General features: G+C 34.8%; 2 protein-coding genes across 3 annotated transcripts; one reads left to right on the top strand and one right to left on the bottom strand.

Annotated features, from left to right (window-relative positions):
* The first annotated feature begins 964 nt into the window (after window positions 1–964).
* On the top strand, window positions 965–2424 carry LOC133292422 (uncharacterized). Its single transcript, XM_061490823.1, has 2 exons — window positions 965–1960; window positions 2314–2424. The coding sequence occupies exons 1-2, from the start codon at window positions 965–967 to the stop codon at window positions 2422–2424; spliced, it is 1107 nt and encodes a 368-aa protein (XP_061346807.1).
* Window positions 2425–10090: 7666 nt separating this feature from the next.
* On the bottom strand, window positions 10091–15479 carry LOC133292441 (mitogen-activated protein kinase kinase kinase 3-like). Of its 2 annotated transcripts, XM_061490848.1 has the most exons (12): window positions 15289–15479; window positions 14789–15145; window positions 13759–14076; window positions 13371–13458; window positions 13150–13212; window positions 12861–13021; window positions 12696–12771; window positions 12171–12230; window positions 11953–12060; window positions 11628–11864; window positions 10814–10917; window positions 10091–10694 (listed from the first exon to the last, which is right to left on the bottom strand). In XM_061490848.1, exons 2-12 carry the CDS (start codon window positions 15142–15144, stop codon window positions 10451–10453), a joined length of 1815 nt encoding a protein of 604 aa, XP_061346832.1. In that variant the 5' UTR covers window position 15145; window positions 15289–15479; the 3' UTR covers window positions 10091–10450. The 2 variants fall into 2 exon arrangements, with proteins under 2 accessions (XP_061346832.1, XP_061346831.1); XM_061490847.1 differs by having other exon boundaries at window positions 14789–15479.
* Window positions 15480–27637: the final 12158 nt, after the last annotated feature.

Genomic DNA, 27637 nt, shown 5'->3' with positions numbered 1-27637 from the left:
ATCTTTCTAAACCGTTGAGAGGGGAGTATTACTTGGAGGATGATATCTTCAAAGTTGAATATGAAGGACTTTTTCTGATATGCCTGAAATGTGGTCGGTATGGCCATAATGTGGATAATAGTGGATGTTAACAATGTACCAGATATCAGGAAGGAGGAGCCAGAAAAGCCTATGATGAACCAGGGAGTAGGTCCCTGGATGGTAGTTCAGAGGAGAAAACATAAGAATCAATTTGCTTTTAACAAAGGAAGCTCGGGCCCTAGGACCTTTGGGGAAATATCACTAATACCAATAGACCTTCTCCCACAAAGAAAAATTCTGGGAAAGGAAAAGGCAGTGAGCAGGTGAGAGATTACAACCTGAAGCCTGCTTTGGTTATGGGTAATCCAAAACTTAAAGAGAACAAAAGTAATTCCTCTCAGCATTCCTCTTTATCTGGGCGTGTGTATAAACCTGTTTCTGTCCACAGTAAGAAAAATGGGAGTAATACAAATGGTAATGAAATAAGGCAAAAAGAGGAGGCCTCTGCTGCCTTTGTTTTTAATTCTGAAGCATCATGTTCTGGGTCCAAGGAGAAACCAAAGGTGGTGACCCCCATTTCTAAGGGGAAGTCAAGTGTAATAAAAGGCAAATCTCCCAATGTTATTCCAGTAGTTGCAAGTGGTACTGATATTGAAACCACTTCTATTGTTAAAGAGTGCATCTCTACCTCTGTATTGGAAGAGCATAATGAAGATTCTTCCCAGTCCCTTATTAAGTCTGGACAGGTAAACTCTTCAGTGTTTGATACTAGGAAGGATATAGCTGAGGATGTTCCTCCAGATTTAGTCATGAGGATTGAATCCCCTAGTATTGAGGTAATGGTAGGTATAGAAATGGAGAAAGAAGCAGAACCCTTTAGTTCTGATCATATGATGGAGAGTAACCAGGAACTCAGTAATCCTGGTGACAACATGGTTTCTCAATGAATTGTCTTGTTTGGAATTGTAGGGGGGCTGCTATGAAACAGTTCAAAATAACCCTCTGCAATTTTATTAGAAAATATAAGGTTGGTTTGGTTGCCATTTTGGAACCAAGAATTAGTGGTGTTTTGGCTCAAAAAAAAAAAAAACAGATTGGATTTAAGAATGTTGTGATAGAGGAAGCTGTTGGGTTCTTTGGTGGAATTTGGTTATTATGGAAAAAAGAATTATGCTCTATTTCTCTCGTAGAAAAAACTAACCAGTTTATTCATGTGAATTGCTATCTTAGTACTGGGCCTTCTTTTCTGTTGAATGTTGTTTATGCTTGTCTTAAGGAGGAAGGTAGAGAAGCTTTGTGGTTGGATCTGATTAGAATTGGAGGTTCTGTGATGGGTCCCTGGATGATGATGGGGGATTTTAATGAAATTGCATCACTAAAGGAGAAAAAAGGTGGTGCCCCTTTCAATCTGGCTAGAACTTTGAAGTTTTATGCTGTTTTGAATGAAAGTAAGGTTCTGGATATTTGTTGTAGAGGGTCAAGATTTACATGGAGAGGTCCTAAATGGCTTCATCTAAATAGAGTTTTTAAAAGGCTGGATAGAGTGTGTGCTAATGCGGATTGGAGAACTAGTTTTGCTGATGCTTTTGTCAGAACATTACCCAGGCTGAACTCTGACCACAACCCGTTTTTGCTGTCTCTTTTTCCTTCAGTGGTTAATTGGAAAAGTAGGCCTTTTCGTTTCCTTGCAGCTTGGCAGGATCATTCCTCTTTCCTTCATTTTCTGCAGGATGTCTGGTGTTCGGATTTGACTATTGTTCATAGCTTAGCTAACTTAGTGGATCAGTTGAAATCCTGGAACATAAGGGTTTTTGGATGCATCCAGATTAGGAAGGATTTCTTGCTGAAAAAACTCCATGAAACTCAGTTGGAAAGTCTCCTTAATTTGGATGATGCTAATGTTGTATTGGAAGTAGCTATCCAAAAAGAATTGAATGAGGTCCTTGAACAAGAAGAATCCTTATGGTTTCAAAAGGCTAGATGTAAGTGGATAAAGGATGGTGATCGAAATACTTCCTTTTATCACACTACTACAATCATCAGGAGAGCTAAAAATAAAATCCTGGAGTTGAAAAATGATGAGGGGCATTGATAACTCTCCAAAAGAAAGTTATTCTAGGCTTAAATGTGATGTTTTGAGTACTATGATTGCATGTTATTCTCTTGATTTTATATGATTAATGCATGAATTCTGTGATTTCATGGTTTAATGGAGAATTATGTTAATTATGAGAATTTGGGCATAAATTGGTGTTTTAGAAACATTTGAATGCACTTGTTATTTTACTGCAGGTCGATGCTTTAGCATCAGGAAGCAGTGTTGTAGCAATGGAGATGAGGTCAGCAGTACATACTGTTGACATCAGCACCAGCAAACCATGGATCCAAGCCCAATTTGGTTGATGAAGCTTCTGAACGTGTACGAAAAGATCTGATTTCGATACGCACTCAACATCATCAATAAATCACAAGATTATCTTCATCAAATCAAAGATTACAGATTGGATTCAAAACTGAATTGTAAATATGGAAAGAATCCTGTGAGATATGCCATAGCACATGCTGTCAGCTTGACAACAAAATATAGTGTCAATCTCAATCAATCACAAGACAGCTTTGAGTGATGATTTGCATGGACTGGAAGAGATGATTGAAGCCCAGAATGTCAGAGCTATAAAGGAACGAACTCTACACAAAGAACGGACGACTGATATGTTTTGAGACACCCAATTGTAGACAGAGTTAGAGAGAGAAAGTGGATGAAACACTTGGGAGGAATTTGAGGGTTCGTTGGGAGAAATCTCGCGGATCAAAGGAGGAAGCTAAAGTTCAATTGAGAGATCATTGAACCCAGCAACTTGCTGCACTATTCCGGCGGCTGAGGCAAGGTTGATGGTGGTGGAGCTCATGGTTGCTGCGATAGCAGTGCTACAACATCGTCCCTGTTTTCTTTACTTTAGATCTATGGAGTCTTATTCTTCCCTTGTTGTTTCTGTTCACCCTATTATGGGCTAATTTGTTAGGATTGGGTGATAGAGTACCCTTATTGTAATGTAGTCAGTATTGCTTTAACTTTGTTACATGATTTTCCTTTCAGTTGCTTAATAAAGTGCTTATTTTTATTCTTGTTGACTTATCGAGAGAAAGCTGCAAGATAATTAGGGTTTGGGCTATAGAGATATAGGTGAACTCAGAAAGTTATTAAGCATTGTGGTTTAACTAATTTAATTAGTTAATTGTGGGTAGAGAGATCATTCACACCACAAAATCAAATGGAACTTGCACTTAATGATTCATAACTATGTTGGCCATAGAGATGTGGGACTTAGTATACATGTATTGATTGTGAGAGCCCTTGCATGCATTGGTGTTCTGATTGCTGTTTGGTTAATTGTTGTAGCATGGTTACTGCATTCTGGTGACATTACAATAATGGGGAAATTGATCCCAATATGTCTTGATACATTTGAAACACTTCTTTTGATACTGAATTTTTGCTGAGTTAATGAGTAGCCTTAGTTTACTTTGCTTTGCTTTTTAAGTGTTAAATTAGTTTTTAGTTTCTCAACAAACCATATTTGTTACCTTGATTGCTTCACGAAAGCTATAGCATTATATAATCTATGTGGGAACGATATCTGAACTCACACATCCACTCTATTACTTGTTGATACGTGCACTTGCGTTTTTGTGTGATTTAGTGCCTGTTTGGATCCTCTCTTTTTTAAGCTAGAAGCTACTTATAAGCATAAGTTAGGCCAAACAGGTTTTGAGAAAAGCTCTTATAATAAAAAGCTCTTTTTTCTATAATGAAGAAAAAAGCTGAAAATTAAAAGCTCCTAGGAGGAGCTTTTTTTAAGCTCTTATCTGTTTTTCTTGAATTGTGTGCTTTTTTTTAAATGAAGAGTGATAAAGATAGAGAGAGATAATTTTCTTGAAATATGTGCTTTTGAGTAAATTTTAAGCTAAAATTTTCATGTAATTTCCAAACAGCTTTTAACTTCTTTTTTTAAGCTCTTTTTTTTAGCTTTAGCTTATAAGTAGCTTCTAGCTTAAAAATAAGAGGATCCAAACAGGCTCTTAATTGATTACGAAATTGCACAACAAGTTTTTGGCGTCGTTGCCGGGGATTATTATAAAGCTATTTTCTTTTTGTGAAGTGATATTTAAAATCCTATCTTCTGTCTGTCCCATTAGGTACCTCAGCTAGTTTATGAATAGACCTCCTAATCAAGCAGAAGTTGCATTTGATCCAGAGATTGAAAGAACCTTTCGAGCAAGAAGGAGGCAGAGACAGAACAGAGCTGTAGCAATACCTAAAACTGCAGACATGGAAGTAGAAGGATCTGTGAATGGGGATGAAAGAGATGAGACACCGATCAGATCACATGGAGTCCCCACACTCAACAATCTCCATTCGGGGATTGTGCAACCTGAGGTTGCAGCAGCAAACTTTGAGCTGAAACCCGTGATGTTCAGCATGCTGCAGACAATTGGCCAGTACAATGGAATGTCAAGTGAAGATCCACATCTGCACTTGAAGAATTTCATGGACGTGGCAGATAGCTTCAAAATCCAAGGAGTCACAACTGATGCAATTAAGTTGAAGCTATTTCCTTATTCATTAGCCAACAGGGCTAAGACTTGGTTGAGCACTCTAGCCCCTAATTCAATCAGAAGATGGGAAGATTTGGCTGAAAAGTTTTTAGTCAAATTCTTCCCTCCAGTCAAGGCTAGGAACGCTACACATCCTTTAGACATTCAATCAGATCCTAGAGAGAGAAAGAAGGGGAAACACATAGAGAGAATTTGAGGGTTCGTTGAGAGAGATTCAAGGAATCAAAGGGTGAGGCTAGGGTTTGGTAGAGAGATCATCAAATCCGGTGGATCCCTGCACTATTCCGGCGGCTGAAGCAAGGTTGATGATGGTGGAGCCTACGGTAGCTGCGGGAGCAGTGCTACAGCAACGTCCCTGTTTTCTTTACTTTAGTTTAATGGAATCTTATTCTTTCTTTGTTGTTTCTTCCCACCCAAGTATGGGCTAAATTGTTATGATTGGGTGATAGAGCACCCTTATTGTGATGTAGTCAGTATTGCTTTAACTTTGTTACATGATTTTCCTTTCAGTTGCTTAATAAAGTGCTTATTTTTATTCTTGTTGACTTATCGAGAGAGAGCTGTAAGATAATTAGGGTTTGGGCTATAGAGATATAGGTGAACTCAGAAAGTTATTAAGCATTGTGGTTTAACTAATTTAATTAGTTAATTGTGGGTAGAGAGATCATTCACACCACAAAATCAAATGGAACTTGCACTTAATGATTCATAACTATGTTGGCCATAGAGATGTGGGACTTAGTATATATGTAGAGTTGGTGAGAGCCCTTGCATGCATTAGTGTTTTGGTACTAAATGGATAATTGTTGTAGCATGGTTACTGCATTCTGGTGAAGTTACAATAATGGGGAAATTGATCCCAGTCTATCTTTAATACTTGGAAAACCTATTTTATTACTGCATTCTTTTAGTTAATTATTAGTTTTATTGTTTAATTAGTCATTAACCTCTTCCAAATTATCTTTGTTACCTTGATTGCTTCACATTGATCCCAACTTTATAGTTTTCTTCGTGGGAACGATATCTGGACTCACACATCCATTTTATTACTTGTTGACATGTGCACTTGCGTAATGTGTGATTGATAAAGGGGTACACAATTGCACAACAGGCACTTTGTGAGAGAGGAAGCTAATCTTCTCAACATAATTCTATCATTTTTGTGAAGCTGTACTCAGAATAGTGTACTGACAGACCTTGGATTTCCACTAAGAATAGCTGGCCAGATTTGGAAAGCTGTGATCTTGAAGGTCTGAAGAGGTGCATTTCTGATGCAAAGATTAAAAAAAACTTTCTTTTCTATGGGTGCTCTAAAAGCACCTAGACCTGATGGCTTCCCAGCACTGTTCTTCCAAAAAAATTGGCAAGTAGTGGGTAAGCAAGTCTGTGAGTGTGTGAGAGCCTGTTGGAATAACCCAGAAAAAATCAAGGAGCTTAATAAAACTTTTTTGGTGTTGATTCCTAAGATCAATAAACCGGAGATAATTTCTCAATTTAGACCCATTACTTTGTGTTCAGTTATGTACAAAGGCATTAGCAAGTTAATTGTGAATTATCTAAAACCTCTCCTACAAAAAATTATCTCTTCTTACCAAGTTAGTTTTGTCCCCAACAGGCAGATTCAAGACAACATTGTTATTGCTCAGGAGATGATACACTCTATGAGTAGGATGAGAGGTAAAAGGGGTTTTTTTGCTACAAAAATTGATTTAGAGAATGCTTATGACCGAATTTCTTGGAGTTTCATCCATAAAGTCCTGGAAGAAATTAAGCTGCTTGAAGCTATCATTAATTTAATCATGTGTAGCATTTCTACTACTTAGTTGGAGATTCTTTGGAATGGGTCTAAGGCATGTTCTTTCTCACCTAGCAGATGATTAAGACAAGGGGACCCTACATCCCCTTATATTTTTGTTCTTTGAATGGAGAAACTGTCTCATATTATAGCTGATGCAGTGGAGAGAAGAAAGTGGAAGCCTATGACAGCAGGGAAAAAGGGTCCTATCATCTCACTCCTTCTCTTTGCTGATGATTTGCTGCTGTTTGCAGAAGCAACTACCAATCAAATAGATACTGTTATGAATTGTTTAAATTCATTTGGTGAGGAATCTGGTCAAAAGGTGAGTCTGGCAAAATCCAATATATTTTTTTCTAAAAATGCTTCTAATGAGCTGGCTAATGAGATAGTTGAGAAGAATGGCTTTGCTAGAACAAAAAATATTGGAAGATATCTTGGCTACATGATGAAGCATGGTAGAGTTAGTAAGATTCACTATAGTGATATCATGGAAAGAGTACATAGCAGACTTAGTGGCTGGAAGAAACAGTGTTTATCTATGGCTAGTCGTGTTATCGTAGCTAAATCTGTAATTTCTTCAATTCCTATGTTCAATATGCAGAATAGCCTTCTTTCGGTGGCTCTTTGTAATGACATTGAGAAGATTCAAAGAAGTTTTATTTGGGGAGATACAGCCAACCATATAAGTCATCATTTGCTTGCTTGGGAGCATCTTTATCTGCCAAAGGAGATAGGGGGTGTGGGGATAATCAACCTGAAAAAACAAAATGAAGCTTTTCTGCATAAGAGTATATGGTCTATGATTAATGCTCCCTCCCAACTCTGGGCTCAAGTTATATTTGCGAAATATGGCAGAAAGATAGAAATTGCTAAAGAGGTTTGTGCTAAACCATATGATTCCCATTTTTGGAGAGGGCTTTGTAAAGTCTGGTCTGTTGCTCTGGAGAATTTTGTATGGCAGATTAGAAATGGCCAGAAAATTCATTTTTGGCTTGATAAGTGGACTGGTCTTGAACACACCCTCTTATTCTATGCCAATACAACTCCTGATGCTTCTGAATTAGAGCTCAAAATTGCTCATAGTACTTTTACTTCTTCAGAAGGCTGGAATTTAGAGTACATGAGCAATTTTTTCAATCCAAAGATTTGCAATATTATTCTTGCTATCCCCAATCCGAAGGTAGAAGAGGAGTCTGACTGTTTATCTTGGAAGGATTGGAATCCTAGTCATTCTCTTATGAAATTGGCTTATAACAGATTGATGGACTTCCCCCAAAATAACAAGAGTGGTACTTGGAGTAGAATCTGGAATTGGAATGGGCAAGAAAGAATCAAATTCTTTATTTGGAAATTGAATCATGGTCGTCTGTTAACTAAAGAAAGAACTGCAAAATGGGGGAATAGCTCTGACAGATGTATCACTTGTCCAGATAAAGTGGAGACATGCCTTCATGTGGTGAGAGACTGTACTAAAGCTAAACAATTTTGGTTTTTGCCCATTGTGCAGCCCCTGCCAACTGGCTTTTTCAATGATATGGAGATTAAAGACTGGATGGTTCTAAACTTGAATCAGCACAAGGTTTGTTCCTTTGATTGGAGAGATCCATTTTTCATCATCTGCTATTTCCTTTGGATCTGGAGGAATAAAGAGATACATGAGGAGAATTTTGTTAGACCTGTTGATCTTACCAGTTTCCTTGTTAGCCTTTTGGAGGAAAAAAACAACTTGAGTAGTACAAGTAATAGAAAAGCTAAGCTTAATGAACCTCTGCCCAGTTTGTCAATTTGGTCTCGGCCAATGGAAGGAGTTTTAAAACTCAATGTAGATGGAGCAGTGGTGGGAGAGAGATCAGCTTGTGGTGGCATTTTAAGAGACAGTAATGGCTGCTGGGCTGGTGGCTTTTCTTTCTTTTTGGGATCTTGTTCATCTTTAAATGCTGAGTTGTGGGCTATTCTCCATGGATTGGAAGTCTCTTGGAATCTTGGTTGCAGAAATATTATAGTTGAATCTGACTCTTTACAAGCTATTAGCTTACTTACTAGTGATAGTAAGGATACTCGAAAGTTACCTTTGGTGGCTAAGATTCGAGTGTGTCTTCAAAGAGATTGAAGTGTGGTTTTATCTCATATCTCTAGAAATATCAACAAGTGTGTTGATTGGTTAGCTAAAAAGGTTGTTGATGATGAGTATGGTCTAAAGCTTATCTCCTCTCCTCATCCGGATCTGGCTGATCTTCTGGAGGCCGATAAGTTAGATCCTGGTTAATTAGTCTTTTATGATTTCTGTCTGTTTTTTGTTAAGTTGTTCGGTTAGTTTCTTGTTTTAGTTTTTGTTTTCTTGTTCTGGGGCTATGCCCCTTATATGTACTAAAAAAAAAAAAGTGCCCAACTTTTTAACAAAAAGAAAAACTGGTGGGGCCCAAATATACTTCTCTCAGGAAACAAGCCGGAAAAATATAAAGCCCATAATTAATTTTCCTTAAAAATGATTAAGATGATTTCAGTTTTATGATTGAATATTTTATTCCAAAGAATTTATTTTGATATACGGATATTGTAAAAAAAAAATTATACTAACGTCAAATTATAAATTGCTATATTTATTAATAAATTTGATGTCTTGCATGATTATTAAGGTAATCACACTCATTGGATAAGGTTTCATGATTGTACGTATATAAATGTTTTGTATTAAGGGTGCATTTGGATAATTTTTTAAAAAATACTATATAAATGTTGTTGAAATTTATTCCTGAAGCTACTTTCTGTGATTTCTTAAGAAAAAATACTAAATTATTTTAAAAAAACACTTGACCAATTTATTTTAAAATATTTAGATATGGTTTTTATTTAAAAAGTGTTTTTTATTAACAAATGGACTATAAATTCTAATTAAAAAGTAATTTTATGATACTTTGTTTTGATTAGATTCAATCAACCTATAATAATATTTTTCATCATTTTTTTCACAAAATTTTAAAATTAAGAAATAAAATAAATATTAATGAAATATTTTTATAATTTAAATAAAAATATATCAAGTAAAATTGAATAGAGAACAAACCAATAACTTGCTTTTTGTCCATGCCTTTTTCCGGCTTTGAAGACCCCTAATGGCAGACTTGGATTTAAAAAATCATCTATGGTCTTTTTTTAATCTGAAACTATCTGTAGATATTCTATAAATATGTTTTGATAACAAATGATTTATTTTCTATCCTTTTCTCTGCGGACAGCATCTTTTTTTATTTGGGATAGAAATTAGAAAGTACAACACGATATTTTACTATGTAAAACGTATAAATTGTGGGCTTTATTAATCTCATGCAATAAGAGATAAATTCTTTCATACTATAGAAATAATTATGTATGGAACTCACCCATTTATAAAAAAGAAAAAGAAATACAAAAATTGATGTATGTATAGGAGAAAAAAATATTCTCCTACAAATAAGAATATATTTTGCCATAAATTATAGGTAAGCTAGAAAATTCGACAAGTCAATACAAGGGTACTCATCCACACCACATAAATTTAACAATTGTTTCTTCGGTTTTTCTATGAACTTTATGAATGATCAATAAATTCTACATATAGCAGTACAATTAAAATAACATTAGCTTAAAATAATTTAAATTTAAACCACAAAATGCTCCAAAATATTTTGGACACTCGGTACACTGGCTCTATCAAGCCAATCGTTCATGCTCTCGTGGTGATGGCTTGGGATTGGGACCAAACCATACACGTATCGAATCTCAAATAGAATTTCTAATTTAAAATGAAAAGAGTGGGTATGAAAAATTACTCTTTTTTTCTTCTACCATGAACTAGCAATATACAACATAAACGTTACTACAGACACACGTTACTACAAGCAGCAAGGTCTCTACAGTCCAATGCATTGGGAGCTTTAGGGCCCGTCATTTCTTCTGTTGTCAGGTTATATCATGTATAAAGGATAGACCAGAACCTAGAAGTATTTTAGTTCTATTGTTATTTACAATCACAACTCAAATGAATCTCATTCTTGGAGATCCACCAGGTGGTGTATGGGCTTTGTATAGAGATGATTCATGCCAAGGATCAAGAGTGAATGTAGCATTTGATCTCACTGGAGTGTAACTATTTTGTCCCATTATTGTGTAACTTGGATGAGGAGGAGAAAAGAAACAGCTCTGATGTGCTGGCCCATAATGTCGCAATGGACTTGAAGAGGGAGATACTGGTAAAGATGTGATCATTCTTGAGTTATCTCTGAACAAAGGAATTACAAAAGAAAGTCAGTCCAAAATCCAAATAACATAACAATGATGAAGAATATGTCGAGATGTAAATCCCATGCCTTAATTATAATTCACAGGTGGATATTTTACCTTGGACTCCTTGATGTACGTGGAGCTGCAAGAGCTGGCTTTGTTGCATAATCTCCATCAAGTGAAGTTATACTTGTTCGATTGGAATGAAGCTCAAAAACAGGCTGCAAATAGATACAAACACTGAGAAAGATAATTCCCGCCAACGTTGGCAATGGTGTAAAGAACCACTTCAACCCAAAATCTTAAGATATTGGATGAGGTTATTTTTAATGGTTTATATTATTCTCTAACAAATGGAAAAAGATCTTCAAAAACAGTGCAACTTGAAATTGTATGTAGCCTACTAAGTTATAAAGAAACGCAACTATCAATCCATATATGTGATAGACAATGACCTCTTTTTTCTAACTGCGATGTAGTATTTGTCTATAACACCTCACTCTATAGTTACAACCAAACAACAAATCACACTTGATTCTCCGCTAGGGATTCATATATAACATCGTCTTTATATTCAGCTATTTTGTAGTTCAATAATACTATACATGAGATGGGCTACATAATGCATCTACATACACAACAACAAAAATATTAACAAGCCATTAGATAATATCCTGACATGGCATTACAGTGCATTGGCTTATAGATAATGATAAAGTTTGTTGGTATTAAATAATTGAATATCATCATTATATATGTTATCAAGTACTCGATAACAGTCATCCAAACTTCAAGCCAATTGCAACATGTTAATTTTATGAGAACGGAAAATGGTTTACAATGATTATGTAACCGTGAGTTGGAACTAGCATGTAAGAAGTAAAGTAACATTAACTTTTCAAATATAATAAATAAACATCAAATACTATACCGGAGTCCTGCTTCCATCAAACATGTAAGGGAAAGCATCTCTGGTTATGCTCACATTTGCAGCTTTTGTTGCTGATTGATCTCGAATGAAGGGATGGTCTAGTAACTTTAGGGCTGTTGGGCGAGCTAATGGGTCCCTATTTAAGCATAGCTTAATGAAATTCTTTGCATCATTTGAAAGATGCTCGGGGATTTCAGGCATGTCTTTACTGTTCCCAATTTTAAATATGGCAGCTACCTGTTCAATCCCACATAAAAACAATTTTGGTCCATCGTACTCATCAAACAGGATCATACAAGTGAAGGCTAGTTCTGAAATATCTCACCCCTTCATACTGACTCCATGGAGGCTTAGATGTTGCCATTTCAAGAATTGTGCATCCCAAGCTCCATATATCAACTGGAAGGCTATAGCCGTTTGCATTCATTACAACCTAAGAAAGAGAACATCAGGATATAGTAGTTATGGTGAGAGAGAAGAGGAGGAAAGAATGTGCTTTAAGAGGAATTTCAAGATCCAAGAAGAATGGGAAATTTTTTTTACCTCAGGTGCCATCCAGTATGGACTTCCTTTGAATGAAAGCATTGAGGCAGAAGAATTTATCTGGTTCAGAACAATAAAATCTCAGAGACAAATCATCATAAATCAGAACTCAATCAAAATAGGAAATTGATTTTTTTTAAGCTCTCTAGATTACATTTTATTCATACCCGTAAAATCTTATTCTAAAATATAAAACACTGAAAAGAGAGAGTTTGTGTGTGTGTGTCAGTGTAAAGCATCCTGCATGTGGAGAGTCATAAGTGTGCTTGCTCTCATGCTCTGTGTGGGGGTGCACAAATGTGAGAGAGGGAGTATGTGCATCCAACAGAGAGGAGGAGATGTCAGTGCCACTCGGAATCAGTAGAATTGCAACCTCTAACCTTGAGCAAGATGAGTACTTTTAAGAGATCACTCTCAACTAATTTTACATCACCTGTTGTTTAATTATTTTTCCATACCAGAAACATATTATTTACTTTTGAAGTGAAATAGAAGCAAGTTGTTGTTTACAGAATATGAACTTACATGTTTAGCCATTCCAAAATCTGCCAGCTTGATTTCACCATTAGGATCAACTAGTATGTTAGCCCCTTTGATATCCCTGCCAAAAGAAAAACACGATAACAATTTGAAAGAGAATAAAGAAGCTTAAATCCCATGTTATCAATTGAGTAGCAATAACCAAATTACCTGTGTACTGTATTTCTTCCATGCAGATAGGCAAGTCCAGAGACAATCTGCCTGGTATAATTTTGAATAACAGGCTCCTTAAATGAACCATATTCTTGAAGCAATTTATGGATAGAACCGCCAGAGACATATTCCAAATAAACAGAAAGTGATTCTTCTACCTGAAAACATGGCATATACATTAGGTATACACGTGACTATGGCAATTCTTCAATTTCTCTTGTATACACGGCTATATTAGAGATATACATGGCTTTAACAATTCTAAACTTTGAACATTCTAGCATACCAGTTCACTCCCATAGTATTGAACAATGTTTGGATGTGAAAAATGACTAAGCAAATTTATCTCCTGTAATCAAATGGAGAACGTGTTATAACCTTATGGAATATAAAATGAAATTGGACATATTAAAGCAAACTCCAATGCAACTGTGCAAAGAACAGCAAAAGTACAATATTATGTGTTAAAACATTACATTTAAATCTTAATAAAAATACTATAATTACCTGGTTAAGTTGTTTGAGGCACTCTTTTGATGTTTGATCATCAGAGACAACCCTGACTTCTTTTATTGCACACATTTGTCCGTTTTCACTATGAAACATAGGAAGCAGAATATAAATGATTTCAGTAATTAGTCCACAATATGGACATTGCCAATATCAACTGCCATTGTAATATTTAATTCTTAACCTAAAGATTTGGTCAAACATTATAAATTATAACCACGAGACAGCAGAAAGTAGAAACCACAAATTCTGCCTTACGATATTCAAGGAGTGAAAATTATATATGGTAAAAAGCTGTTTCAGGTTACCCCATAAGAGTACTGATAGTAAGTTTTCTTCACTGGAAGATTGAAAAAATCGTACCAATAAAAATAATGAAAATTACCTATTGAATCCCAGATAAACATGCCCAAAAGTTCCCCGTCCTAGAAGCTTCCCTTTCTTCCACTTGGACAGATTACTGGAAATGTTTTCTAACTGTCCATTTGCTCGTGTGTTGGAAAGAGCAGAAGGACTAGTAGGAGAACCTGGTGGAAGAGGCAATGGATGGCACTGACTCCTTCCATCTTCTTGCTTTCCTGTAGGTGAGTCAAGACTCAAAACATGCAATCTTGGATGAAGAGGTGATGTAGGGCTGGTGGGTCCTCTTGACCCAGGACCTGGGCTTTTTGACCTCACATTGAACTTTATATCATCTTGTCCTCTGCATAAACAAATGGCATGGATTAGTATAACAGTAGATTGGAGAATCACACTTAACATTCCACGTTCTTTGTGTCCCTTATACAGTCAGTGCTAAAAGAAGTGTGTAGATTATAATTTCCAAAATTGAGTGAGGGCATATACGCTTTAATTCATTGTGACAATTCATTAAAAACAGTGACACAGACATATATTGCTGCATAAATGTCATCTAAAACAATTGGAATGTGCAAGAAGCCTGAAGCCGGATTGGGGAGGATAAGAATAGCAGGAGGTACTTAACTTCCTACGTATTAACAAATTTGTCCATCAAAATTAACATCTTTAATTTCCCCAGATAAGTCCATACAGGATGTCTAGAACTGCTAATTTAGGCCTTTAACACCAAATTAACAGAAGGAAGAACCCCCAAATGTCCAATTATCCTAAGAGACTCGTCAAAGTATAAATAAATTGTCAGTCATAATTCACACTAACAAGACACAACAGAAACAATCCTCTAACCCCAATTACGAAGCCGGTTAACATAAGGGGGAAAATATTTATTAAAAAAAAATAAAAAAAATTGATCCATAACTGAAACAATTAAGCAATTGAAGTCTCAACGATTACCCCCAACCTATGCCACAAGTACGTACAAGATGGGGGTCTCGAAAAATGAAGAATAAATTAAAAAATTAATAAACTGGAAGGAAAAATGTGAAGGGTGGAACCTGTTGGCATTAAATTGAGGAGAGATTGGATGATCGTCGTAGGAGACAGAGGAGCTGAAGCTAGAACCGGAGATAGAAGGAGATCCGACGGCATGATCGGCGGGGAGAGGCAAGGGAAGGTCTTTCTTCTCGGCGGCGCCGCCACCATTGAAATCATTGCTGGTCCTGGGCGAATTCCGATTGAAGAGCTCGTCGAAGCTGTTCTTCTTCTTCTTCTTCTTATCGCCGTTCTTAATGGTAATTGGAGATTTCATGAAATTAAATTGAAGGCCGCCACGTGGCTCTTCTTCTTCTTCTTCCTTATCCTCATGCTCTTGCTTGTTCTTACTCGACTTTCTACTCCACCAAGCCGGCATTCTAAACAACAATAGCAGAGTAATGAGTGCGTGTTTGTGTGTTATTTGTAAGGTGAAGAAACGACGAAAGAGGTGGAGGAGAGAGAGAGAAGAGAGAGAGAGAGAGAGAAACTGCTTTTTATTAAGATAAGTGAGTGAAGGAACCACTATGTATTGTTAACGTGTTCAAATTAACAGTTTCGATTCAAGTGTAACCCTCTTGTGTGTTTTATTATCTGTTGAAAAACATAAACATTGTTTGGTTTGTTTTGGAATGGTTTGGTTTGGTGGAGGTGGTATCGTTGGTTTCATTCTGTAGAGTGTAGGTGAGAATCGACATTGGTGATTGTGCGTTACTTTCCTTTTGTGCTTTACATCTCACCGAGCAATTTTGCGTACATTCAGTTAATAAAACATTTAAAATCTTCCTACGATGTAACTGCTACATATTTTTTAAATTAGTATGTTTTGTTTATTAACTTGCTCTATACGATTCGTTCTTGTTAACCAAGTTTGCCCGACAATTCTTAATTTACAAGTTAACAAATTAGGAGTGATAGGAAGTGGAAACGATTATTTTTTTTTAAGTTTATACTGGGCTTCTACTATCTAGAGATGAAAGCGTGTGGATTGGGACAAAGGGGTGAGGGTTGGATTTGTTATTCACGTCCATTTGTTAATTCCTTTGTTTTTTTTTTATGATTCATCGATGTAGATGTACGTCATTTACTGCGTCACCTACATCGCTCACCCACTTCAAGACGACGTATACGCCTAGCCTAGCTATTACCCTCTTTCTGTTCCTGTGTAACTCCATTGGTATTATTAACATTTTTCTGCCTTTTCTGTGATTATCACCAATCTTGTTCTATGTTACTACCTAATTTTTCTCGGTTTACTATATTGTCTGTTTATTATTTTATTATTTTATTTTCTAGGTTTTTATTTAAATTCAAATATCATCGATCCTAATTATTTTAAAATAAAAATGATGTCGATGTTGTTATATATACATGTTTACATGACTTTTTCACCATTTTGTCTCTTATTAATTAATTAATAATTATTTTATCCCTGATTCAAAACTATCTATCAATCTGTTCCTTTTTAATCGACTACCTTGCATGTTTAGTAGATTAAATGGTCAAAACAGGTAAAAATAGTTTCTGGGAGATTTAGTCGACTAAATCTCCATATTTAGTCGACTAAATCTCCCAACAACCATTTAGTCGATTAAAAATTCAAGTTAGTCGATTAAAGAGGGGCAGATTGGTAGATAGTTTCGAATCAGGGGCAAAATGATCATTAATTAATTAATGAGGGACAAAATGGTCAAATAGCCCTGTTTACATTCAAAAGACAATAATATATTAATTTTTAGGTATTTGAAATAAACATCATAAATAATTATGTTTGGATAAAAGAGCAAAAAAAAATTAAAAACATGAAAGAAATTAATGGAGTAAGTATTTGTATAAATTTAAATTATTTAAACACTTGTGCATTAAATATCATTAGGGATTAGTCTCATTTTATTTTCAGAATACACTCCCTATTTTAAGGAGGAATTTTTTTAAGGAGGAGTTAGCTCCGAGACCGTATTATGAAAATCAGAGGTAGATGACTGGAAATATTTCCTGAGTTTAAAGATGAATATAAAATTCTACCTGTGTTATTATTTATTTATTTTTAAAAATACTTTATTGAATACACTAGCTTCTTGCCAAAGTTAAATTTATAAAGTCAGGATAATGTATATTTTTTTCGGGTACAAAAATTACAAAAGAATTACGGACAGTCAAAATACATTTTATTACATATGAATATGACTTATTCTGGACTACATTTTCTTAGAAAGCAAAAAAGCGCAATAAATAAAGCTCTCTCTAAAGATTGAACTGGAATCCTCTTCTAAGAAATGCAAGCATTATTTAATATCATTTCATGCGGAAACGTAAACTATTATAAATACTAATCAATATCAGAAAATTTATAAAAGAAACTACACGTGATGTTGCCTATGGGTCCACCAAAATATGAACGTTGGCGGTGGTATATGACTGGGAGTGGGACATATGAATTAAATTTAAAAGTTTAATTCATAATTTTTACTAGTTTATATCTTGTATTTTTTTTCCCATACATAGTTTATCTTGTATTAATTCTTATTTAAGTTAAGAGTTTAATCTTGATCTCATGTTAGTATAAAATTATTAGTTATATATCATCCAGTTATTTTATTTTAAAAAAAAATTAGCTTCTTATTGTGATTAGTATGTTCAGGTGATTAAGTTATAATATAATTCTACAGTAACTACATCAAAATTAAATTGTTAAGCCTACAAACTTCATATAACAAACTATGAGAAATTTATTGATCAGTAGATTTATAGATTTTGATATTTCAGCATGCATGTTCACTTATGATAAAAAAAAAAATGCATGTTTTTGTAGTCCATTTAGCATTTAAAAAATGTAGCTTAAACTTAAAGCATAACATCTACTGAGATCGAAAACAATGTCAAATTTTTTTTTTTCGTAAGTGAAAATCAACCTGATTTTTAAAGTAGACATGAACAAGTGCCTGAAAAGCTTTTTAAACACATGATAAAATAATTTATATAGATAATTACTAAAAGCGGTATGTGATTTTGAGTTTAAGATTAAAGAATTTATATCCATAACGAATCCAAAAGAAAAATATAATCCAAGATTAACCTTGTACTTGTATCCAAAAACTAAGAACTGTGAAAACCCAGTAAGTATTATTTTATTTTATTTTTATAAAATCAATAATTCATGTGGGTGGCGTAGACGAGGAAATAAATGGTTGTATGGCCTAATCGTATCACAAGATTGATGTCACTCCTGATTGGACTTTTAAAATTTGTCGATTTTTTCGTACTGAGTTTTGCACATCACTTCGTTTTGAACGCTACAAGGGGGACATGTGTGGTGGACTTGTGTCACCGCAAACCAACTTGGCAACTTGGATATGTTGTGTCATGTGTCCTATATTGGCAAAATAACCATCAGGAATTCAGGACTTAAGTCAACCCATATCCATTTATTTGAGATATTATTTGATGTACCTTAATTAATGCTCTTTTACACCTTTACCAAAAAAAAAAAAAAAAAAAAAATGCTCTTTTACACAATGTTGTTCAACTTATGCGTACAAGCTAGGTAGTTACATATCCATCCAAAAAAAATGTAATTATATATAAAGGGATTTGATTTTCTCATGTTGCATGAGAATTCAATTCTCATGTAATGATATAACTAATGGTGGGCCCCACATATATTAAAAAGAAAAAAGAAAAGAAAAGTTTTGCACGCAAATCGAAGAGTCACAACATGAAAATTGAATTCTCATGCAACATGAGAAAATGTTTTCCCATATATAAATTATGATTGTCACTATTTTAATAAAAATAATAATACATTATAATTCTGCAATCTTTAAGCAATCTTTTATTTTAGGGATTGTCTTTTCTCATGTTGCATAGGAGAAGAGCTATCTCCTACACACACATAGAGAAGAGAGAGGAGAGAGAATAAAGAAGAGAAAAAAAAATTAAAATAGGTCCCATGTTTACTTTGTGTCTTATGCATAAGATAACAATCTTATGTAACATAAGATTATTATTTCCCTTTATTTTATACTTTTAATAGTAGGAAGATAGATATTTCATACTATAGATATATCTTGTGTGAGATTAGTATCTCACTCTTCTCGCTTTTTTCCTGCTAAATAAATGTCCACTCAAGCATGTACATTTTATACTATCACTAGAGCATATATATACATACCAAATATTTTTTGGGTCCGCTTCTCAAATTTGAGATATTACTATTGGTATGGATTAGTTCCTCGCCCCTTTAAATATCAAGTTTCATTAACTAATGTAAGATAAAATGATAATTCAATCTTTACCTAAAATTAAATATTTAATTTTCAATTCCTTAAAATTCTTACTCCAACACCAAAATAAACTCACATGCATACATAAATGGTTGAATTTTAAGAAACATGATCATACATAACGAAAATTCCGTCACTACACCCTCCCTCCTGAAAAACACTTCATTAATCTTACACATATTTTTTTACAAAGGTACTAAATAGATACGTGAAGCAACAACCAATCTTACTATTGGTTGTACATATGAACTAATCTTTACACCTTAAACCAAATAGATTAACAATTGATGAATAGTTCGATGCATTTAATCATGAATGATATTATATTCATATTACCATATTGGCAATTTACTTTAGATTCATGGCAAAGCGATTGGTAGTTTAACTGTATATACTATAAATGCTACGTCCTTCCCAATTGTAACCTAGGTGTTTGTATCATAATTGTCATTTATGAGAGTGGGCACGCGTAAATCCAAATTAACAACTGGATGATACATTGTACATGGAGTGCTATGCAAGTTGGGGTTTGTTTTCTTTTTTGTATTGCCTGGGTTTATACGTAATTAAATTTTGTCAACTAACTCCTCAAACCTATATAAATTGGGAGTGGATCTTCTCACGTAGAAAAGTGATTATGCGATCATATTATTTGATCACAATCACTTATTTAAAAATTATACATTTTTTTCTTTTTTATCTCATCATCAATGAGTGGTTGTGATCAAATAACATGATCACATGACCACTTTTTCACATGAGAGAATGCATTCTCATATAAACCATATAAATAAAGAGAGAGATTATACTTACTATCTCTTACTACCAAATCTTAACTGTTGATTTCTGACAATTTAACGATTATGATTTATAGGAAATTAATAATTAATTAATAAGTATGACCCAATAAATTATAATTATTAGATTGACGAAAATCAACAGTTTAAATTTAGTAGTAAGAGATAGTAAGAAAAAGAGGTAGTAACTATAATTTTTTCATAAATAAATGCATAAATATTAAACAAAACACTTTTTTGCGCTACTAAAATGTATATTGTAAATTTCCGTAAATAAGAATTATATATGTACACACTACACACACAGAGGGTACCTTGTTAGCTAATAATGAACTTAGAAAAGATGGAGAGAAAGAAAAAGAAATAAAGCGAAAGCTAGGTCCGTAGGTTATATAGGAAGAGAAAAACGGTGAGAAAGAAAAAGGTCGTCGCAATCTGATTACTACAAGATTCTATGGGATAAATACAAAGTGCCATGCACTTACTGTAACACCGAGATGATGGATCCGTTCGTGCTATTATAATTTGGGAAATGCTTTTCTTCTTTCATATGAGACAAGATTTACTTTTTTTTTTAAATTGCTGGTCTCATTTTTTTGTCTCAGTAGAAGACAACTCCTCTCTCCTGTTAAAGGAGAAAAGTATCCCCCTTATAACTTTATTGATAAAATAATATTTTGAATGATGCTTTGAATGAATATTTGGCAAGTATATACAGAGTTACCAAATTATATTAATTTAAAAATGAAATGAAAGTATTAATTAAATATATTTAAAATGAATCTTATTTCATATCACTGTGATGGACTCAATTGATATTATTTTTTTAAATTTTTTTTATCGAATTATATCTTGTACGTGACTTTGTGTGAGTTTCATGAGAAATTTGTTACTTTATCTAATTTTCTCATTTCTCTGCAAACAGAAAGTGATTCTTCTACCTGTAAACATGGCATATACATTAGGTATACGCATGACTATGGCAATTCTTTATTTTTTTCTTGTATACACGGCTATATTAGGTATATACATGGCTTCAACAATTCTAAACTTCGAACATTCTAGCATACCAGTTCACTCCCATAGTATTGAACAATATTTGGATGTGAAATTAAGCTGACAAAGCAAATTTATCTCCTGTAATCAAATGGAGAACGTGTTATAATGTTAGGATATGACCTAACAAGAAGAAGACAGAGAGCTTTAAGAAAGAAAGAAACGAAGTGTATATTTCTGATATCCATTCTCAAAGTTACAAAGAACTATATATGTTCCTACTCAGTTTCCAATCCCTTCACGTATTACAGTTACTAAGCAAAAATTACACAAGTGTCCCACTATCTATACAGCTGTCCCACTAACACTTCAACATGTTATTCTTATTACACGTGTCCCATACACACCGTAAGCTAAACTACATAACCCTTCAATCTAACTGAAGGGTGTCTTTCCCTGGTTGAGTTCCGTCTTGTAACATATAACCTTACGGAATATAAAATGAAATCAGGCATATTAAAGCAAACTCCAATACAACTGTGCAAAGAACAGCAAAAGTATAACATTATGTCTTTAATTTCCCAAGATAAGTCCATGCAGGTAGTCTAGAACTTCTAATTTAGGCTTTTAACACCAAATTAACCGAAAGAATAACCTCCAAATCTTCAATTATCCTAGTGTTTGGTAGAAGATTTATTTTGAAATTGATGGAAAAGTGTAAGTGGATATTGAAAAATACCACGTTTTGTTCAGGTTTTTGAAAAAAATACTAGACAAATATGATAGATGGAGAAATGACTTTTGTGTTGATTTTTGGATGAAATTTACTGTTACAGAATACCACTTGAGATGTGGTATTTTGAGATAACTGGGGAAGTGAAAAAACAGGTGCGAAGTTTCTTCCGAACATAGATTTTGCAAATTTAAATAAATTTTTCTAGTAATATTTCGGTCAACCAAACAACTTTTTTTACATTTTCCTACCAAACTCATTTTCCAACCATTTCCCCAGTAATTACATTTTTCTAGTATTCAAAAAATTTCTCCTCAACCAAACAGCCCCTTAAGAGATTCCTCATAGTTTAAATAAATTGTTAGTCAGTTCACACAAACAAGCCACAACAAAACAACCCTCTAACCCCATTTACAAAACCGGTTAACTTAAGGAGAAAAATATTTAAAAAAAAATTTGACCTATAAATTGTTGGGTATGGCTCGTACTTGGCATGCTGATGATGGCCCTAGTTGTCGGGGTGAGCAGAAAAGTATCTGGGGTAATTTTCTTAGCAGTTTGGGCTTGGGCCCATGAATAGCTGCTGTTAGGGTTTTGTTATCCTATTTATATTTGCCTTGTAAATCGAGAGACTTGTAACAAGTGGCGGTGATGTGAATATAGTACAGACAAGCTGGACGTAGTCTAAATTGAGTGAACCAGGATAAATCATTGTGTCTATTCTCTCTTCTTTTCCGTTTTCGATTTGTGTGTTGTTGATTTCCAACATAAATAAGCAATTCAAGACTCAATGTTTATCCCCAACCTAGGGTCGTTTGGATGTACGTCAAAAAAGGATTTTTCATGCCTTGTTATTTTGGAAGTGTTTTTTACAAAAGGTTAAAAATTATTTAAATTTTAAAAAAATATTTGGATTTTGAAAAAAAAATATTTGGCTTTCGACTTCTGCTTTTTTGTAAAAGTTAAAATTTTTAACTTCTAAAAAAACAGATATTGGAAGGAGATATCCAAATAGACTTTGTAATGAAAGTGTTTTTTTTTTCTTTTAAAAAAAGCAACTTTTAACTAAAAAAAATTCATCCAAACGCCCATATGCCACAAGTACAAGATAGGGGTCTCGACAAATGATGAATGAATTAAAACTAAGAAACTAGAAGGAAAAATGTGAAGGATGAAACCTGTTGGCATTAAATTGAGGAGAGATTGGATGATCTTCATAGGAGGCAGAGGAGCTGAAGCTGGAACATTATATGGAAGGAGATCCGAAGGCATGATCGCAGTGGATCGAAATCGTTGCTGGTCATCGGTGAATTCCGAGATAAGAGTTCGTCGAAGCTTTGGCTTATTCTTCTTGGTCTTGTTCTTCTTGTAATCGTTCCTAACGGTTATAGGATCTTTCATGAAATTAAATTGAAGCTGCCACATGGTTATTTATCCTTGGTCTCTACTCTGGTTAAGCTTAATTTTTATCAAAATATACTTAAAATTATATACAGTGAGTTCAAAATATTTTAAGTTATAGGATTAAAAAATTATAATGATAAAGATTAATATAACCTTTCAATATATTAGAATTACAAAAATATCCTAATTTTCAACCTAGAATGATGTCATCTTGGACTAACCGAATATAATTTATTTCCATTGAGCAAAGAAATCCTTAATACTTTACTTATATAAATAATAAAGCAGAATATAAACTCATAACACTTTTAGAAAAATATAAATCTTCCCCACATAAAATGATGTGTGTCGGCTCATCACCCCAAATAAACTTCTACAAGTATTAAATTACTTTTGTACAAAGAGCAAAACAATTTTAAAAACATCAAAGAAATTAACGGAGTAATCAGTATTTGTATAAATTAAAGGTTTTAATGTTTCTAAAGTGAATGTAGATAAATTATCTACATTCGCTCTCAAAACGACGTCGTTTTGGGTTGAAAAATTAAAAATTTATAATGAAAAAGATTATTATAATCCTGAAATAAAATATAATTATAAAAAGACTTTGATTTTCACCTCAAAATGACGTCGTTTTGGACTCAATGTAGATAAGTTATCTACATTAATTATAGAAAAAATGAACCCTAAATTAAAATAATTGGAACATTTTTTGTGGTCAGAGATTAAATTTTTGTGTATTAATTAAATTTCGTTGGAGATTTAGTCTCATTTTAAATTCAGAATATATTCTGCATTTCAAAAAGGAATTAGCTCTGATCCGTATTTCGAGGATTAGATGACGGAAGATATTTTCTGAGTTTTAACACCAGATATGCAGTCCAAGTTACAACCAAAGCCCAAGTTATTACAACGGCCCAATGAACTCAGTCTTATGGACCCAGCCATTGCTGACGTGGATGATAAAAGCTTTGCAGCAACTAATCACGACAGAAATAGAAACTGATTTCTGTTTTCATAGTTAGTTACAGTTCTAACAATTTTTCCCGCCTTTTCGTTTCTATTCTTATAGCGTTCTTTATCTCATATATATATATATATATATATATATATGTGAGTTCGACCTTGTAATGATTATTATGCAGTAATGAGAATTTCCTTTATTTTTGTTATGGTATCAGAGCTCTAAACAGAGCTCTGGTACTCAGCTTCAATATCTCTTTCAATTCTTCCTCTTCCTAGTTCTTGAACTTTCTCTCATGGAACTTCATAATCCATTCATGGATTTCACCAATCCTTCGCATCAAATGTATTTGCATCCTAATGAAAGTCCCTCATTGGTTCTGGTTAATCCTCCTCTCACTGGAAATAACTACCACATCTGGGCTCGTGGAATGACAGTATCTCTTTTGTCCAAGAACAAACTTGGATTCGTGGATGGAAGCATCATTGCTCCTCCTCGTGATGATCCAACTTTTCCTCAATGGCAACGCTGTAATACGATGGTGATGGCATGGATCCACAGATCCATTTCTGAATCCATTGTCAAGTCAATTATATGGATCGAATGTACACGTGATGCCTGGCTTGATTTGCGCCAGAGATTTGCTCAGTCTGATGTGTTTCGTATATCAGACCTTCAAGAAGATATTTATAGACTACAGCAGGGAGATCATTCGATTACAGAATTCTTCACTCATCTGAAGACTCTCTGGGATGAGTTGGAGAATTTGAAACCTCTCCCTTCATGTGAGTGTCTTCCTCCTTGCAATTGTGGAGCAATAGTAAAGATGTGTGTGCATCGTAATCGAGATCATACAATACGATTTTTAAAAGGTTTGAATGACCAATACGGTGCTGTGCGTTCACAAGTAATGCTAATAGATCCACTACCAGATGTGAACAAAGCCTTCTCAATGATTGTGCAGCAAGAGAGGCAGTTCAATTCTGAAGCTGGTAACTCAGCTGTGAACAGTTCACCAGTGTTTGCATATTTCAACAATTCTGGTAGTGGAACTAACAATAATACTAGCTACTTTAACAATGGAAATCGAAGGATGTTCAATAACCAAGGTGGAAGAGGTAACAGAGGACGTGGTAGATATAATCAAGGTGGAAGAGGCAACAGAATTTGCACTCATTGTGGTAGAGTGAATCACACTATCGAAACATGTTACCAGCTCCATGGATATCCCCCTGGCTACCAACGTGAAAAGAGTAATCATACTGTGAATAATGTGGTGCAACAAGATCCTTCTGAATCTGAGTCCAGTGCTGCTATACAAACACAACCACCAAACAGTCAAAATCCACTTTCATTCAGTCAATACCAGCACATTCTGTCACTCTTACAGAATTCCATGCCACACACATCAACTGTTGAGAATTCTTCACATGCTGTGAACATTACACAAGTGTCCAATGCACACACAAATGCATCAGGTATTCCTAAGGTTGGCCGGATCATAGATACTGGTGCAACAGATCACATAACATACATGTCATCTTTCTTTTGTTCAATGCATAAAATTGAACCGATATCCATTACTCTTCCTAATGGTACCCATGTTGATTGCAATTTTTCTGGTACAGTTAAATTGTTACCTTCCTTAACACTGTTAAATGTTTTGTATGTACCTCAATTTTGTGTAAATCTTATCTCTGCTTCCAAACTGACCCAGTCCATGCAGTGTTGTCTTACTTTCTATAGTTCATTCTGTTTCATAAAGCAGATGCAGTTCCAGGAGACGATTGGTACTGCTGAATGCCGGAACGACTTGTATGTGATAGTCCCTCAAGGTCAAGAAGCTTCAAGGGAAGATAAGAATAAGATTGCTGCTACTGCAACTTCTGCAAATAAGTTGCCCAATGTTGTGGACAAGTCTGTAGATCCATCTCCATTATGGCATAGGCGCTTAGGCCATGTTTCAGAAAATGTAATTCATTCAATGTCAAATCAGTTTCCCTTTATTTCATCTCGACATGTAAACCCTTGTGATGCTTGTCACCTAGCTAAACAGAAAAGGTTGCCATTTCACCCAAGTATCACTAAAACAAATAAAGTTTTTGACATTCTGCATGCAGACATATGGGGACCCTTCAGTGTTCCATCCATACATGGACACAAATACTTCTTAACATTGGTAGATGACTATTCTCGTTTCACCTGGTTGATCTTGATGAAAAATAAAGGAGAGACTCGCATGAACATCCGCAATTTTATTGCTTTTGCTGCAACACAGTTCCATTCCAAGGTTAAAATTTTCAGAAGTGATAATGGAAAAGAGTTTCTGATGGGTGATTTCTTTTCTTCCAAGGGTATTTTACATCAAACTAGCTGCGTTGAGACACCACAACAAAATTCTGTTGTGGAACGCAAGCATCAACACATGTTGAATGTGGCTCGAGCCATACTATTTCAAGCCTCAGTGCCAATTAAACTTTGGTCTTATGCAGTTACCCATAGCATTCATCTAATCAACCGTGTATATTGCTCAAGTCTTGGAAATAAAACTCCCTATGAATTGTTGTATGGTGAACCCCCAGTGTTGACTCACTTACGTGTATTTGGTTGTCTAAGCTATGCTTCCACACTGTCTTCACATCGCACAAAATTTTCCCCTCGAGCAAGAAGAACTGCTTTTCTGGGATACAAAGTAGGTACTAAAGGGTATCTACTATATAATTTACAGTCTCATGAATTTATTGTATCACGTCATGTGACCTTTTATGAGTCTGTATTCCCCTTCGCAGCAACTAATCCTCATGTTAATCAGGCTACTGAGTCTTTGTTACCTCTGCCACCAGACCTTTCTGATTTGCCTCATCCACCATATTCACCTATCCATCCCCCTTATGATACTCCAATTCACACTATCATGTCACCCTTACTCCAGCCACTTCCCCCTGATATGTCTTCTGATTCATCCTCACCATCCAATTCCCAGCCTCCATCTTCTGCATTACCACTCTTACCAACCACAGACTCACTTACTAATGACCCCTTGGACACTATTTCGCATTCTGAAACAAATTCTCCCATGCTCCGAAGGTCTTCTCGATTGAAAGCTATTCCAAGTTACCTTAAGGACTATCACTGTGGCCTTTCTGTCAATCAGCTGTATCCATCTTCTTCAGGTACATCTTGCTATCCTTTATCTCATTTTCTGTCTTATGATAAATGTAGTCCTCCATATCACCATTTCTGTTTAAATTCATGCACACACACAGAACCACACACATATTCCCAAGCTGTCAAACACACAGAATGGCAGCAAGCCATGCAGAATGAACTCACTGCTCTGGCTCAGAATCAGACTTGGACCCTAGTGCCTCTTCCTCCTAACAAGCAGCCCGTTGGATGTAAGTGGGTTTATAAAATCAAGTTTCATTCTGATGGAACTATTGAACGTTATAAGGCACGCTTGGTTGCCAAAGGATTTACTCAACAAGAAGGGGTTGACTATTTTGATACGTTTTCCCCGGTAGCCAAACTTACATCTGTTCGAACACTCCTTGCGGTGGCTGCTATCAAGGGCTGGCATCTTGTTCAATTAGATGTGAACAATGCTTTTCTTCATGGGGATCTCCGTGAAGAAGTTTATATGCAAGTACCACCTGGACTTTCTGTATCACATTCCAATGTTGTTTGTAAATTGC

Source organism: Gastrolobium bilobum, unplaced genomic scaffold (genome assembly GCF_033153095.1).
Source record: "Gastrolobium bilobum isolate Gb01-03AN ecotype WA unplaced genomic scaffold, APGP_CSIRO_Gbil_v1 utg8085, whole genome shotgun sequence".
NCBI classification, from domain to species: Eukaryota; Viridiplantae; Streptophyta; class Magnoliopsida; order Fabales; family Fabaceae; genus Gastrolobium; species Gastrolobium bilobum.
This window is presented reverse-complemented; position numbering and strand designations above follow the sequence as displayed.

What these genes read in the sequence shown, in the direction of transcription:
- LOC133292422 (XM_061490823.1), top strand. Translation starts at nt 965, where the DNA reads ATGAATTGTCTTGTTTGGAATTGTAGGGGGGCTGCTATGAAACAGTTC. An exon ending in TCCAAAAAGAATTGAATGAG is followed by an intron (nt 1,961 to 2,313) that starts GTCCTTGAACAA and finishes ATTTTACTGCAG; the next exon opens with GTCGATGCTTTAGCATCAGG.
- LOC133292441 (XM_061490847.1), bottom strand. Translation starts at nt 15,144, where the DNA reads ATGCCGGCTTGGTGGAGTAGAAAGTCGAGTAAGAACAAGCAAGAGCAT. An exon ending in CATACTGGATGGCACCTGAG is followed by an intron (nt 12,061 to 12,170) that starts GTAAAAAAAATT and finishes TCTCTTTCTTAG; the next exon opens with GTTGTAATGAATGCAAACGG. An exon ending in CATGGAGTCAGTATGAAGGG is followed by an intron (nt 11,865 to 11,952) that starts GTGAGATATTTC and finishes GGGATTGAACAG; the next exon opens with GTAGCTGCCATATTTAAAAT.